The sequence below is a fragment of the Lupinus angustifolius genome, chromosome LG13 (assembly GCF_001865875.1).
Source record: "Lupinus angustifolius cultivar Tanjil chromosome LG13, LupAngTanjil_v1.0, whole genome shotgun sequence".
Taxonomy (NCBI): Eukaryota; Viridiplantae; Streptophyta; class Magnoliopsida; order Fabales; family Fabaceae; genus Lupinus; species Lupinus angustifolius.
Window position 1 is genome coordinate 4,650,433 of NC_032021.1, and position 16,013 is coordinate 4,666,445.

The 16,013-nt window shown below is 32.3% G+C and overlaps 1 protein-coding gene across 1 annotated transcript; it reads left to right on the forward strand.

Annotated features, from left to right (window-relative positions):
- LOC109325989 (probable aminotransferase TAT2) lies at positions 9,722 to 14,767 on the forward strand. The gene is made up of 7 exons (XM_019558642.1): positions 9,722 to 10,099; positions 11,259 to 11,598; positions 12,331 to 12,549; positions 12,674 to 12,733; positions 13,176 to 13,331; positions 13,421 to 13,514; positions 14,368 to 14,767. The coding sequence occupies exons 1-7, from the start codon at positions 9,834 to 9,836 to the stop codon at positions 14,493 to 14,495; spliced, it is 1,263 nt and encodes a 420-aa protein (XP_019414187.1). The 5' UTR covers positions 9,722 to 9,833; the 3' UTR covers positions 14,496 to 14,767.

Below are 16,013 nucleotides of genomic sequence, written 5' to 3' on the forward strand. Positions count from 1 at the left end.
GAAAGGGTAAACAGAACCTTGTTGAATATGGCAAGAAGCATGATGAGGACCAAGTCACTTCCAAAGAAGTTTTGGGCAGAAGCAATATCTACAGCAACCTATCTCTTGAACAGATGTCCTACAAAGAGGTTGGTGAACAAGACTCCTGAAGAAGCTTGGACAGGACACAAACCAAGTGCAAAACATCTCACGGTGTTTGGCTCAATATGCTTCAAGCACATACCAGAAAGTAGAAGAGGGAAGCTTGATAACAGAGGAGAAAGATTGATCTTTGTAGGCTATCATTCAACAGGAGCCTACAAGGTATACAATCCTACAACAAATACAATCTCATACAGCAGAGACTTAAGATTCATTGAAGGAGAAGCTTGGGATTGGAATGAATCCAATGAGACATCCAACAACTCAGGAAGGATGATGTTGGATAACATACAAACAGAAGAAGATGCTCAAATAAACAATGATGATCAAGCTGTATTGAGAGAAAGACCACAAAGAACAAGACAATTGCCACCAAGACTCAGAGATTATGAACTTCTTGATGACTCAGCAATCACTCAAGAAGGAGATTTTGTGAATATGGCTCTACTAGCTGAAATGGAGTCTGTGTCCTTTGACCAAACAATGAAAGAGCAGTGCTGGATAGAAGCAATGAAGGAAGAAATTAACTCCATAGAAAAGAATGCTACATGGGAACTAACAGATTTGCCAAGAAATAAGAAAGCTATCCTAGTCAAATGGGTGTATAAGGTGAAGTTGAAGCCTGATGGATCAGTCTCTAAGCACAAGGCTAGACTTGTAGCAAAAGGGTTTCTACAGAAGCAAGGCCTGGATTTTGAAGAAGTCTTTGCACCAGTGGCCAGATTAGAAACCATAAGACTTGTAGTAGCAATAGCAAGCTCAAGGAGGTGGCACATTTGTCAAATGGATGTGAAATCTGCTTTCTTAAATGGTCAATTAGACAAAGAAGTTTACATAGCACAACCCCCTGGTTTTGTAATTCCAGAAGAGGAGCACAAAGTATACAGACTGCATAAAGCCTTGTATGGCTTGAAACAAGCACCCAGGGCTTGGAACAAAAGGATAGATGGATTCCTACTGAAGCTAGGATTTCTGAGATGCATCAATGAGCATGGCATCTATACAAGAAAGATCACTACAGAAGCTTCTATCATTACATGCCTCTATGTGGATGACTTGCTAATTACAGGCAACAACATTGAAGAGATTGAATGGTTTAAAGAAAAGCTGAAATATGAGTTTGAGATGACTGATTTGGGAAGCCTTTCATACTTCCTTGGAATCGAATTTCTCAGAACTGAAGCAGGTATACTAATGCATCAAAGAAAGTATATTACTGATATACTTGGAAGATTCAAAATGCTAGATTGCAACTCAGCTTCAACTCCAATTGAAACTGGACACTCACTATGCAATTCTAGCACTGAGAACTCAGAAGACAATGCAGTAGACTCAACCTTCTTCAGGCAAATGATAGGATCTCTTCGATATGTATGCAATACAAGACCTGATCTTGCCTATGCAGTGGGTCTAATAAGCAGGTACATGGAAAATCCAAGACATACTCATTTAGTAGCAGCGAAAAGGATACTAAGGTATCTCAAAGGAAGCATGAGCTTGGGCATTCTGTTCCCTGCATCAAGAGACACAGAACAGAACAGTAGAAGAAGCATCATTCATGGCTACACTGATGCAGATTGGTGTGGTGATAAGGATGATAGGAAGAGCACAAGTGGTTATCTATTCAAGCTTGGTGAAGCACCAATAAGTTGGTGTTCAAAGAAGCAGAAAATAGTTGCCCTTTCTTCGTGTGAGGCAGAGTATGTTGCAGCCTGTTTTGGTGGTCAACAAGCAGTATGGTTGAAGGCATTGCTCACTGAATTGGGAATGCAGAAGGAGGATGAACCTATGTGGTTATTTGTTGATAACAAATCAGCAATAAATCTAGCAAAGAATCCAGTGGCTCATGGTAGAAGCAAGCACATTGAGACCAAGTTCACTTCTTAAGAGATCAAGTAGAGAAGAACATTCTAAAACTAGAATTCTGTCAATCCAAGGATCAATTGGCAGATTTGCTAACTAAACCTTTGAAGAAGATAGACTTTGAGAAACAAAGAACACTCTTGGGAATAGTTAGTATAGAAAGCATGAATTAATGGGGAATGTTGATTTTGTAATAATTGTTGTGTAATTCATAGCTTATTGTATAGGATTGATTGAGTTAGTTTTGCACATTACTATAAATAGAAATCATAACAACCAAATTGGTTATGAGTTTCTATAAATAGAATTGATCAAGCTTGATGTAATAGTGCATTGAATACATTGAAAATTCAAGTGAATTACTTTCCCCTCATTCCTTTCTCTTCTCTCAATTCCTCTCCTCCTAATCTCTTTAACAATTCTTCACTTATTCTCTTCTTTTCTTCTTTTCGTGTTCTGCAAGTAATGCAGAACAGAGAAACCGAAGTAATTCTGATTTCTCAATTCCAACAGAATAAGCTTCATCAACTCATCTAGGTAAAACTGTAAATCTTCAAAAATAACTTTGTACCTAATACACTATAGAGTCTAAATACTGACAAATCAAAGAGCCATCTACATATATATTTTTTCTTGGATTTCATCCAAAACAATAATTGATGAAGTGAGAAATGTGTCTTCACTTTATTATGAGTAAATCCCAGCTTAAAAGAAATCAATTCACTACTACACAACATTATTTATTACTAACTTGAAGTTAATATTGATTAGTAATATTTGAGGACTTCAAAGGATAAAAAATACTTCCCAGGCTTGTCCTTTTAAACGTATTGGGTACAATTTTCAAAGGGCTATATATTTAAGGAGATAGAGGCTCCTCTCCAGTACCAAAGAGGCCAGTACTTGAGTAGGATTTTGACACGTGGCGAAATAAATATCAATGGTCTAGATTTAAAATTGAATTTTATTTGAATTATTAAATAAAAAATAAAATAAATCGGAATACAGTAGAGAAAGGGAAAAGTGTTGTCTTCCCTCGATAAGTTACACTACTCCTCTTCTCATCTTCATCCTTTTCAAGCAATGTGTAATAAAACTTAAAATTTTATAAACTCACCCACTCACAAAACAACAGCAACAAAGGAGCCTAAAAAGATTGGGTCTTTCCTAGCTGAAACAACAATAGAATAAAGCAATATGATTGATGTGAGTTTTAATTCTTATGAAAGATTGAACATTTTGCTTGTTTTTCCAACATGAAGGAATAGGCTTCTCTTCTTCTTCCCCTCTGCTTTGTATTTCAGTTTATTTTGTTTTTTATTTAATAATTAAAATAAAATTCAACTTTAAATCTAGACCATTGATATTTATTTGCCACATGTCAAAATCCTATTCAATGTCTCATATTTAAGATAATAGATACTTTCTCACAACATTGTCTTATTTATTATTTCACTTCCTCTCATTGTGAAAGAAAGATAATTCATCTGTTTTAACATTTTAGTAATTTTTTTAAGGTGTTATTAATATTATATCGGTCATCAAACTGGTATAGTGGTATAACAGTTCAACCAGTGATTCACTAATTAAATCCCGACGAAATTAGATATACATATATAATATATTAATATTAATGTTGAAAAATCAATAAAAAACCAATATTTTAAAAAATTATTTTTAAGTAAAAACCGGCCGGTATGGTTCAAATGAAAACCGGTCAGTATAGCAAATTTTGACCGATTTTAGTCAGTTTTGATCAGTATAATTACATAACCAGTATAATTAGTATATCGTACCAATATTAAGACTAATTCACCTATTTATCAATTTAACCCACCAGTATAAAAAGATGTTAAAAGCTTTTTTGAACTGAAATGGCATGACATGCATACATCAAGATTGGATATTATCATCCTAGGAAACTAGTAATACAATGTAGTGTATTAAATGTTCAAATAATTGTATACTTTTATACAGATTTTTTGCAACGTGTGACACAAGACAGATCTCTCTTGAAATCAAGGCAACAATTGAGACTCGTCCATTATTTATTTAAAATTGTTGGATGCGTATCTTCTTAAAATTGTTGGATAAAATAGATGTTCATCTTATTTTATCCATTGCTAAAATCATTTTTGGGCTAAAAAAACTTATTATTTTGCATGAGCTTCACTTTCAAACTCAGCACAGCTGGACCCACATTTCTCCAAGTAAAAATTAATTACTAAACTGAAAAAAATCTTTTAGAGTGATGTGTAGCGGAGATCCATATTCCAATTTCCAAAAGAGAAATGCTGAATAACTCTGATTTACCCATCATAGTTAGCAGGATTTACTTGACATCTCAATGGTGTGATTGATCCATTTAACTGTTCAATCATAATCACATCCACTGAAAAACTCTACTAAAAATAAAACACCTCTTTCTACAAGGTACAAATGATATTCAATAGAAGAAAATTACACGTATAACAGGGACCCTTTTATGAGCCGAATACAACCAAAACTAGAGAATTATTATTATTACTGTTATATGAAATCTAATTCTATTTCATATTATGAATTTTAATTGATTAAAAAAATGTATTTAAATTAAAAATATAATTATTAATTATTTTCTGATTAATTACAACATATGAAAATAAAGTGACATATATTTTGGCATAAAAGATGTGATGAACTAAGTACCAGCTTTTAATACCATAATAACACAACACATTCGTACCCATACCAATGACCATTCGTAGAACAAAACAAATGTTACTGAAAGTGGGTATTTTGTATCTGTGACCAGGGAAAGTGAAGCTGAAACCATGGGTATATAGTTGAGGTTGATTTATTGATTTTACACCTCATACAAGACATTGGATAGGTTTTCTTGCCACCAATAAATTAATACTAGCAACCCAAGCAAAAATGTTGGAACAAACATAGACATAATAAAAAGCTGAAATTGGTGGTATGTGGTTTTGAATATATTAACACATTGATCATTAATCCATGATAATTTCCGGGTTTGAAAATTTGTAAAAATCAAAATTTATAAGTAGTTAGTTTTCCATTATTTTGTTTATTTCCTTGACAAAATTCATGTGATCAATTGGCAATCTGAATAGTGTGGGTTTCAATTAAGGAAAGTAATTAATTAATTAATCATGAGACTCTCTTCATCCATCCCATCCATCCAATCACAATCACAATCCAATCCAATCCAATCCATCACTATCAGCAACATTATTGTGGGATTGGGGAAGGTGATATTGCAAGGTGAGTGTCAACCATTGATGCAATCCGAATTTAACATAGCTTGTATTTTGAATACGAATATAAGAAACAATTGATTTATTCAAAATTTTACTAACTTGTGTCTTATATTAGCATTAAAAATAATAATGATATGGAATTATGAGATAGAAGATTTTTGTTCGTAACGTCCTTTACATCAAATCAAATCTTCAATCTGCATGCTGGGGCCTTCTTCCATTACCTGCTCACCGCATCTCCATTGGGTCATCACTTCATTGTCACACTAATTTACATATAATATAATATAATATGATGAGAGTCTTGATTAGAAATTTAAGATGAAACTCTAGCTAAGTTGTTAATAATTTTTCCCAACTTGTTAGAATTTACCAGTAGTAATAATAAATAATAATAGTAGGTAAAAATACAAAAAAGACTTTTAACATGTAAAATCTTCTTGTCAGAAGTAAAAATTATGGGTATAAACCAGTCAATCAAGTTCCACTATGATTAAAATAGGAATACAAGATTGTCTCTAAAATGCAGGATAAATCGTGTTCAACAATACGACATACAATAAGGCAACAAACTTAAAAATGAGAACACAAAGTTGCAGAAAAAACCAAAAAAATAACCACTGTCGCGACTCATTTTCTACCACCTTGGACGCGTTTCACCAATTTAACTATTCAGAATGAAGTATCGGAAGCTGTGAATCAACTGTCCAGATTTTAGCTCGATCCAACGGTGAACAAAGATGTAGTAGCAAATTTCTCACATCTACTATGAGTTCCTGCGGATTAGTTCTTTCAACTTCTCTCTCAACTAATTGCACACCCTTACCACATTTGACCCCTAATCATTAGATTAAGTGAGATAAATTGGATTTGCTCAATTGAGTATTTCTCCACATAGACGGCCAAATCCAAAAGTATCAATACTTATAAGATCGCAAGAACATCCTAAAAGAAATCACGAATCAACACCAACAATATATAGTTAAGATGAAATCTTACCTGAAATCATTGCTATCTTCTGTCTCTTATGCTAATCAACTTCCTCTAGAATATGAGCAAATGCAACCCTTGATTTCCTATAAGTATTGCAAAAAAAGGTAAAAGCAACGTAATGGTGTTTAGGTATTGCTTTTTTTTTTACGAATTTGATGGAGGGTCAAACTTTAAAAAACACCAATAAAATTATTTAGGTTAGTAAATAAAAAACCAAATTAAAACTTGTAAATAAAAAATAAAAATGTTACTGTTTTTTTCCAAGTGGGAAATGTTACTAATTATGTCATATTAAATTGATTGTTTTAACGGCTAAAAACATTTTAATTTAACAAATCTTTTGTTTCAAAGTATTTTGGAGAGTGCATGCCTTATAAGCCATCCATATAATTATTGATAAAGTGCAGATTAGCTTAAATTCTATTGCTAGTGTGCTACATAATATGTGTGAGTTACTTAGGTGAAATTGAGATGTTCAAATTCATCATATTTACAAATAAGGAAATATGTTGGGAGATTACATGTCTAAGCTGAACTTTGGACTCTCCCCAATAGCTCTCGCTATTCTGCAGATGAATTTTCCCCATTTAGTCTAGTTTTTTTTCTTTCTTGTTTCTTTAATTTCTAATGTATAAAAACCAATGTAGTAAGGGATGATGATCACTTGTCTCTAACAGTGTCTCGTTCACTATTTCAAGTCAATAACATTGATATATGAATAAAGGATCATTTTTAAAAACAAAACTAATAAAAAATAACATTAACTCTGTCCATGTAGTAAGCATCTTATAAATCATGAGATACCAATCGCAAATCAATGTAGAACGTTTCTTCAATGATAAATCACAGGTGGAATTGTTTTTGCTCCAAAACTGCTTGCTATATCGACACAATCTGTTTGTATATCTAGAACCGCTTTTGGATCGCGAGCCAGACACAACTGAGTTCCACTAAAAAACTAGTTCGGTCGCACATGACCTATGTTTTGAAAATCCTAAAAATCTGACTTTGTTTGAGATTTTTTTTAAAATAACTTTTTATCGGTCCAATTTTAATGCTGTTTCGTGCTTTATTAGTTGTTGTCATCACTTTGATGCTATTTTTCTATTTTGATGTTTCTTATGATTTAAAATTTTGCTACAATATTTACATTATAACTTATGAATTATATGAGCACTCGAATTTGTGTTTTTTAATCTTATTGCATTGTTATGAGTCTTATACTCATATTTTAGTATGTTTAAATCATTCATAACAAATCTTATAAATCAGGATACTATATGATTCATGATATCTTAAACTTTTAAATTAAGATAACACATCCATCCACATTTATATGATTCCTTTTTATAATTCCTTAATCTCAAAAAGATTACTTGTATTTACATGTATATTAATTTATATTTGTATATTTTTTGGTAAACTTATTTATATAATTTGTACTATTTTATTTTAGTTCATTGTATTTAATTTTTGTTACACCTACATTACGATTCCCGAAAAGCATGAAGTGACGTGTGAGGATAATTACAAATTATAAATTAGATGGATCATGCATGAATGTTATACTCCCTTGTTATTAGTCAACATCATGTATGATCAATATATGGCATGAATCATCAGTCTTATCTCATGATGAAAGCTTCTCTTTTAAAAATATAAAAAAAATTGTTAACATTCCGTGTAAAATTCAGAGCCAAACCACAAATCCTATAATAAATTTATGTTGTGTATAATATACATGAAGGTGTGAGGGAGACACGTAACTCCAAAGAAAACAAATCATGTATCATTAGTTTGTGTTGTGGAGTGTTTGGTATAAACACATTGTTTTGGTCTTTTGTGATGAAAATAGTGAACGCTAAACGGGGAAAAAGCTCTCCCATTTTTTCCAGGTTTCAAAAACAAGCACTGCTCTAACTTCTCATTAAAATGTAAGCAAAATTTTCATGTATAGTTTCGTTTAACATGCTAGTGTCTATCACGATTTAGATCGTGTTTAATTTGAAATAGTAACTTAGTTTGCTACTTTGTTTTTCTTGGACAAATTAAAATTTTAGTTAAAGAATAATTTGCGTGACATACAGTTCAGGAGGCATGAAAGTTTATGAAGCCTCCAGATATACTTTTGATTTTTTTTCCAAGTATGTCTGACATTCCAAAAGTCCATTAGCTGAAGTTAAATTTGGACTCAAATCATGCCTTGAGAACAAACGTTGTTACAAAAATCTCTTCCGATTGTACGTTAAACCAAGGATGATTGGATTTGACTCGATCAAGCATTATCAATCATTTAAAAAACACCAAAATAACAGCCCTGTGAGGTGAAAAAAATCTTATCATTTCAACATATTTACAGTTAGGTTTGTCATTTTTAAGATTGTGTTGTAAGAAAACCTTATTTGTTTAATTAAGTGTTAATTTTGTTTGTACAATTTTGTTGTGATTAAAATGTAAAACTTATATTGTTTGATAATATTTTTAACTTGTTAATTTTTTGCTAATAAAATCTTTTTCGTTGGTTGTTTAATTTAATACTTGTGTGATGTTAAACTAAGTCAATTGATCCAATGAGAAACTCATGCATTTAGCCAATGATCTATTAACTAAATACCCAGAGTGGGTTAATGAGTGGTACAAATTTAATAACATTGTGAAGAAATACAAAAATTCATTTTTCTCTTTTAACAAAACTCAATCTGAGTATTGAAATACTATTTTTCCCTTAATACCCTCAAAATTATTAATATCTACTATCACCCTATCATCTTATTTATTATCATAAAAAATGTATTCTTGATAATTTTACTCTTTTTTAACATATAATTTTATGTTTAATAGTAATTGTGATAATTTAAATATGTTCGTATTTTTTACTGAATCTAAATTGTGAATTTTATTATGAGAGTTAAAAAATTTAATTGAGTAATTTTACATTACTTAAGCAATTTTGGGAAACCCAAATATGCTTTACATTTATGCATTGATTATGCTCCTCTTATTTTTAAGTTTATATTTTTGTAACTTATAATGTTATATTCTTAATAAAAATAATTTGAAATATCTTCATTTCATTCTTTTATTATTTCTAAATTTAAAATATTAGAGGATACTGTATAAACAATTTTATCATTTGTAAATATAACTTCGTGTATAGGACAAGAAATAAATATCTACAATTTCTCCTTTAAAAAATTGCCAAGCTTTATTCATGTTATAAAAACAATCTTGTTGTATAATATAATGTCAGGCTCCAATAGTAGCCATGATGATTAGCTTCCTTCCACAGATTTTGTAACACGACAACGGTTGTGTTTCGCACGTAATGTTTTTAGTTTTTACATTTACACATGCATGGCTCATCATAGAAGCCGCCAAACTTTGGTTTTAAAGCATAAGACAACGACCTAACATGTGGTCTTGGGAAAACCAAACTCTTAATAATTTCATAAATAAATTCAGAACAAGCCCATCATTTTTTATCTTCATATAATTATATAAATGCAATAGTTAGAGAAATTCCAAATCCCAAAAACTAAGCCAGAGGTGTGGTAATTATTACAGAGGAGAGCCATGGAAAATGGTGCTGTTGTGGGTGTGAACTATGAATCAAAAACAACATCAACCATCACCATTAAGGGTATTCTAAGCCTTCTAATGGCAAGTGTTGGTGAGAATTATGATGATAGCAAGAGAGTTATATCTCTAGGGATGGGTGACCCAACAATTTATACATGCTTCCACACCACAAGTGTTGCTGAAGAAGCTGTTGCTGATACACTTCAGTCTCACAAGTTTCATGGCTATGCTCCCACTGCTGGTCTTCTTCAGGCTAGGAAGTAATGTTTCCTTATCTCTATGTTGCAAGTTTCAATTTTCTTGTCATTGTTGTTGTTTGTGTTATTTTTTTATTGTTTGTTTTTCTGACTTCGATATGAGTATATTGTTTAATTGTAACAATTTCTGTTGAGTGCACGTCTTTCTATCTTAATTTGGCATCTTTTAACAATTTGTAAAGTGTTGTAGTACTACTGCTACAACCCTATGATGAGCTACTTTTTAGAATAGATTTAGAATCAGTTAGGTTGAGTATTACAAGTGTAAATGAAGAATTTCCATGTTAAAGTGGAAAAGTTAAATAGCATATTAGTGGATGATGCATCCATTAAACTAATGTCTTAAGGTTTTAGGTCAAAGATATAATGTCAAATCTACTTATAGGTTTCTTTTACTTAGCTAATGGAAGAATATCATAGCCCATGGATGAAGATCTCCCAACAAGTGATATCAGAGCCGGTGGTTCCATGGCTCAACTAAGTATTGAAAGTGACAAGTGGCTGATAGATCCATGGGAGATCCTCGTGTCGAAAGTCTTCTTGGTGAGAGGTCAAGGCGGCGTGTTTTGTTCACGATAAGCCAACGATAGTGCAAATAGATAAAGAGTTGAACTCTAGTGTATCCTATACTCAACTTAGAGTAACTCACACTAAAAGTGAAAGAAGTAAAGAACATATAAGTGAATGGGCCTAATGTATTTTGGGTCAAAGATGATGTGTCAAACTCACTCATATACTTCTTTCATGTAGCTCATGGGTGAAAATCTCTCGATAAGTTACTCTATTATCCTACTATAGCCTAAATTCATGATCCATCTGTCTCATCCCAAGTTTTTTTATAATTATATCTCCATTTTCTTTTGATGATTTATAGTCCTATATGTTTTCAATATTTGCATTGTAAATTCCCTCTTTCTTTATGTTCCGTTTTAACTACCTATTCAATTTTGAGTAACCAAGAAAAATTACCTCTAAGAATGGGAATTGGGTATCCAGAGGCTAAGTTAGTTTTGGACTCTGGTTACTTCTTTGTATAACATGTTATTTCCTTTTTACTCATATGATTGAGTGTATTTAAATTGCTTGGATTTTGTTTCATCTTACTATATATATTGTTTTCAAAATTGAATGCAACCATAAGTAACTTTGATATTGATGACAGTGCTATTGCTGAATATCTATCACGTGACCTTCCTTACCAGCTATCATCTGATGATGTTTTCATCACTTGTGGATGCACACAAGCCATTGATGTATCAATTGCAATGCTTGCTCGACCTGGTGCAAATATCTTGCTTCCAAGACCAGGCTTTCCACTCTATGAACTTAGTGCTGCATTTAGACATGTTGAAGTGAGGCATTATGATCTACTACCAGAGAAAAATTGGGAGGCTGATCTTGATGCTATTGAAGCTCTTGCAGATAAGAACACAGTTGCTTTGGTTATTATAAACCCTGGCAATCCCTGTGGAAATGTATACACTTACAATCATTTGGAGAAGGTTAGCACCGTATGCTGATTTTAATGCATTTTGCTTAACAAAAAAAATGGCCTCAAACCAAATAACATGATAGCATTTGTGTTGTTGGATTAGCTTGTTACGAGTTCAAAAAACTTGGAGTCATATGTCAAATTGTTTTTCGAAAGATATTAGGGTCACATACTTGAACATGGATCCTCTGTCTCAAGATAATCTAAATAATATAAAATTATTATTTTTATTTTTATAATTTTTTCTCTAAATAAAATAATACATTTTGATTGGTCCGGGACACAAAAAGGAACAAAAGATCTTGATCCGACAAACTTTGTTCTTTAAAGAAAAAGGGTCATTGAATAAGTCTAAGGATGTTTAAAAGCATGATGTTTCTTCCTTGGATTTAATTGGTGAAACTTTAAATCTTAACATACTTATTTAATACTAAGTGATGGGCTCTTCTAGATTTAAGGACTAACTTAGCATCACTTTCTTTAGAGGATCGATAACTATTGTGAAAGGGAGTAAGTTTGGCATAATGATAAGATTGTTAATTAAGGATATGAGATCATGGACTCACGATTTCCTTGAAACAACATCTCTACTTATAAGGAAAAAACTATGTATTTCTAACCTCCCCATAACCCATAAGTGGAAGTCTCGTCCACTAAACCATCATTTTTTATCAATAACTTATTGTGAGAGAAAAAATTCACCCTAAAATTGCTTACATATTTGTCTTATATTGCACTTTAGATAGCAGAAACTGCAAAACGGGTTGGAACTATTGTGATTGCTGATGAGGTTTATGGTCATCTTGCATTTGGGGCGAATCCTTTTGTGCCAATGGGAGTTTTTGGCTCTATTGTTCCTGTTCTCACTCTTGGGTCTTTGTCTAAGAGATGGATAGTTCCTGGATGGAGGCTTGGTTGGTTTGTCACAAATGATCCTTCTGGCACTTACAGAAAACCCAAGGTTTCTTCCCTCCCACTCTCTTTGTTCTGTATTTTTAATATTTTTAAGACCCCTTTGGTCTGTAGTATATGACCTAATAGTGTAATCTTATTATATGGCCTGCTTCTATGTGTTTCTTATGCAGGTAGTTGAGGTCATTAAAAAGTATTTTGATCTTTTGGGAGGTCCAGCCACCTTCATCCAGGTTTTTAATTCTCTCTGGATGCTTATTATCAAGTTAAGAAAAAGGAAGCATGTGCTCTATTGTTAACAATAAAGCTTCTAATTGAAGCAACTCAATTTTACTTGAATTTGTATGTTGTCATCTTAAGATGAAAAAACAAATGTCACATTTGATAGAACATCATAGCAGACTAGATTTATCTGTAAACTAGAATAATTCTTGCAAAGTCATTTTTTTTATTGACAAAATATTCAATTCAGCTCTGTGTTCTCCATACTCCATAGTCATTGTGAAGTAGTGTTCATATGCTGCTGCCAGTTCTATGATCAAGTCCAAGATATTTGATGCTGATATATGTTATAAATTCATCAAAAATCTTGACCAGCCTGAATTTTCTTGCATGACATGAATTCATTTGTTACTTATTTCTTCTTACTGATTGATTTCACTTCCTGTTTGACAGGCAGCTGTACCTCGAATAATTTCGCAAACTGAAGACATTTTCTTCCAGAAAACCATTGACAATTTGAAGCATACATTAGACATATGTTGTCAAGAGATAGATGATATTCCATGCATTTCCTGTCCTTACAAACCAGAAGGATCCATGGCTATGATGGTAAGGAACTTAGGATAAAACTGTTGTTCTTTTAAAACGGAATAAATGTTTATAGGCACATTTTCTTATATTTTTTTACTGACTTGCAGGTGAAACTAAATGTTTCACTTCTGGAAGATATTAGTGATGATATTGATTTTTCTTTCAAACTTGCAAAGGAGGAGTCTGTTATCATTCTTCCAGGTACAGTTGTGCAAATCATGCTTCTGAGTACATCTACTTACACGCTTACATACACATCACCTCACCTTTGCACATTTTTCACCATTTAGTTACTGGTGGATTCATCTTATTTTCTGCACATATATATTCCAAAGGGTGACCCAGTGCACGAAACATCCTCTTAGTGAGGTTTGAGGATGGTAGATTAAGGTAGTTTTATTGTCACAAGCAAATAGACTGTTTATAGGATTTGAGCTTGTGACCTCATGGTCACTAAGCAACAACTTTACAGTTGTCTAGCATGTAAGTCTCATAGCTAATGAGTAATCCTGAGTTCTAGAGTTAGAGCCTCTCTCACCCCAATGCTTTTATGGTTGCAGTCATAGCATGTTGGTAAGGTTGTATTTGTATCACCCCAAATCTCTGGTTCAAATCTATTCCACGTCTTATTTAAGACGGTGAGCTTGGCATAAGAATAAAGTTGTTGTTTAGTGATCATGAGGTCACATGTTCAAATCCTGAAAAATAGTTTATCTACTTAGGAGTAAGGTTGCATACATCTATTCCAATTATGTCAGGTAATACTCAAATGTGAGGGATGCGATTCTAAATAATGTGCATGAAGCATTTTTTTTATCCTTGGGTCATTTTTAGTGAACCTATGAGAGACACGTATATGAATCAATGTAGTTTACAGTGATATTATTCACATGACAATGAGCTGCATAACTAAAATAATTTAACCATAGTAGATCAAATAATACCAGTTGATAAATCTTTGAGTCTGTTATCCACTGCTATCATTGACTTTGGCATAACACTACAAGTTTGCTGTTGAATTTTGTAACAAATCAAAAATGACAATTGTTTGCAGGAACTGCAGTAGGGCTAAAAGATTGGCTTCGCATTACTTTTGCTGCTGATCAATCTGCTCTTAGAGAGGGTATGAAAAGGATAAAATCTTTCTATCAAAGGCATGCCAGAAAAAGTTCAAAACAATAGTGAATCCACAAATAAAATGGTTACTAAACATATACCTGCCCTTATTATTTCTACACTGGAACTACAGAATACAGATTAATTTGTATTTCAATACGGCATAGAGCTTCATGAGACAAGAAATATTTAATTGGACTTTGTAACATCACCACAGAGAAATCTTATTCATAGTGATGCATTATCTTTATTCAAATATTATTCAGAGCATGTTCAGAAAGGACTGATTCAATCCTTTTGATAAATTAATGTTATGGCTTAAATATGATTCCTGAAAATATAACATTCTTTAGTGTACATCTCTATTAGAACCATGACTTTTGGTGCACTGAAATTCAGCTCATCAAAAGTGGGTGTGGGGAATTATGGGGCAAAGTTTGTTGCTCCTATAAAAAAATTTCATCCCTCGCTCATTTTATGTTTTTAAGTATTTAGCAGTTGTATTGTGATAGTATTATTGAGGTATGATGATCTTGTGTAGCTAACGGTTGGGTTTTTAATTATGTATTTGTGTAATGATAGTATTTTTAAGTTTAAAGATGAGGGTTGGTCCGACGAGTTAACTCATTTGGATTGACATTTTTAATAGGTCGGACTAGAGATTTGAGCCCTTTTAATAATAAGGGTTGGGTCATCCCATATTTTGGCGGGCAGGAGTGGGTCGGGCTTACCCGTATTATTGTGAATTTAGGAGTTATAAGCTTTATTGTGAACTAGAAATCTAAAAGTTTAAGACTATGATGTCATGTTTAGAACTTACAAGTTTTAAACTAAGATGGTAAGTTATTGTGGACTCTAGTTTGTGATTTTTTGTTTTAAAACACATTTATGAGGCGTGATGATTATTTATTTTTGAAATTGTGATTGAGTTGGTTATAAATATGTGTTTTGAAAGAAAAAATGGGTTAGCCCCGACCTGCCAGCCCTGTCAAATATGAGATGAGCTTACATTTTGAGATATTTTAGCACTAAGGGTCGAGTCGGGCCAACCCATATTTTGGCAGGTCAGGCATAACTGTACGGGCTCGTATTTCCACCCCTAACTTATTGAGAATAGGGATCGGTTGTCCCATTTTTTGTGTCCTCTTATGTCCAAATCTAATGAAAGGTCATCACATGCTTGAAAACATAAAATAATATTCTTTATGTTTTTGGTGGGATATAATTGATTTAGGGCATAGAAATAGGAAATTTTGAGATAAAGGTCCTGAGTTAAAATCTTGGTTGGAATTTAATTTCCAAAAATAACATCCTCATTTTATACCCTTAAAACAATGGATTTAATATATATTTTTATAGTGTGAATTCATCCTCAAATTCATATGTTAATCATTATGCTTAAATAAATGATACAAAAAGGGCAGGTGATATATTACTTTACTAACTCCAAATCAACATTTTAAGGTACCTCATAATACAACCAAAATTTAATTAGTTTTATGTTTTAATGTTAATATTGGTAGTGAATTAATTTAAAGAGAAGATAAATCTTTAATATAACATATTTAACTCTTTTCTATAAAA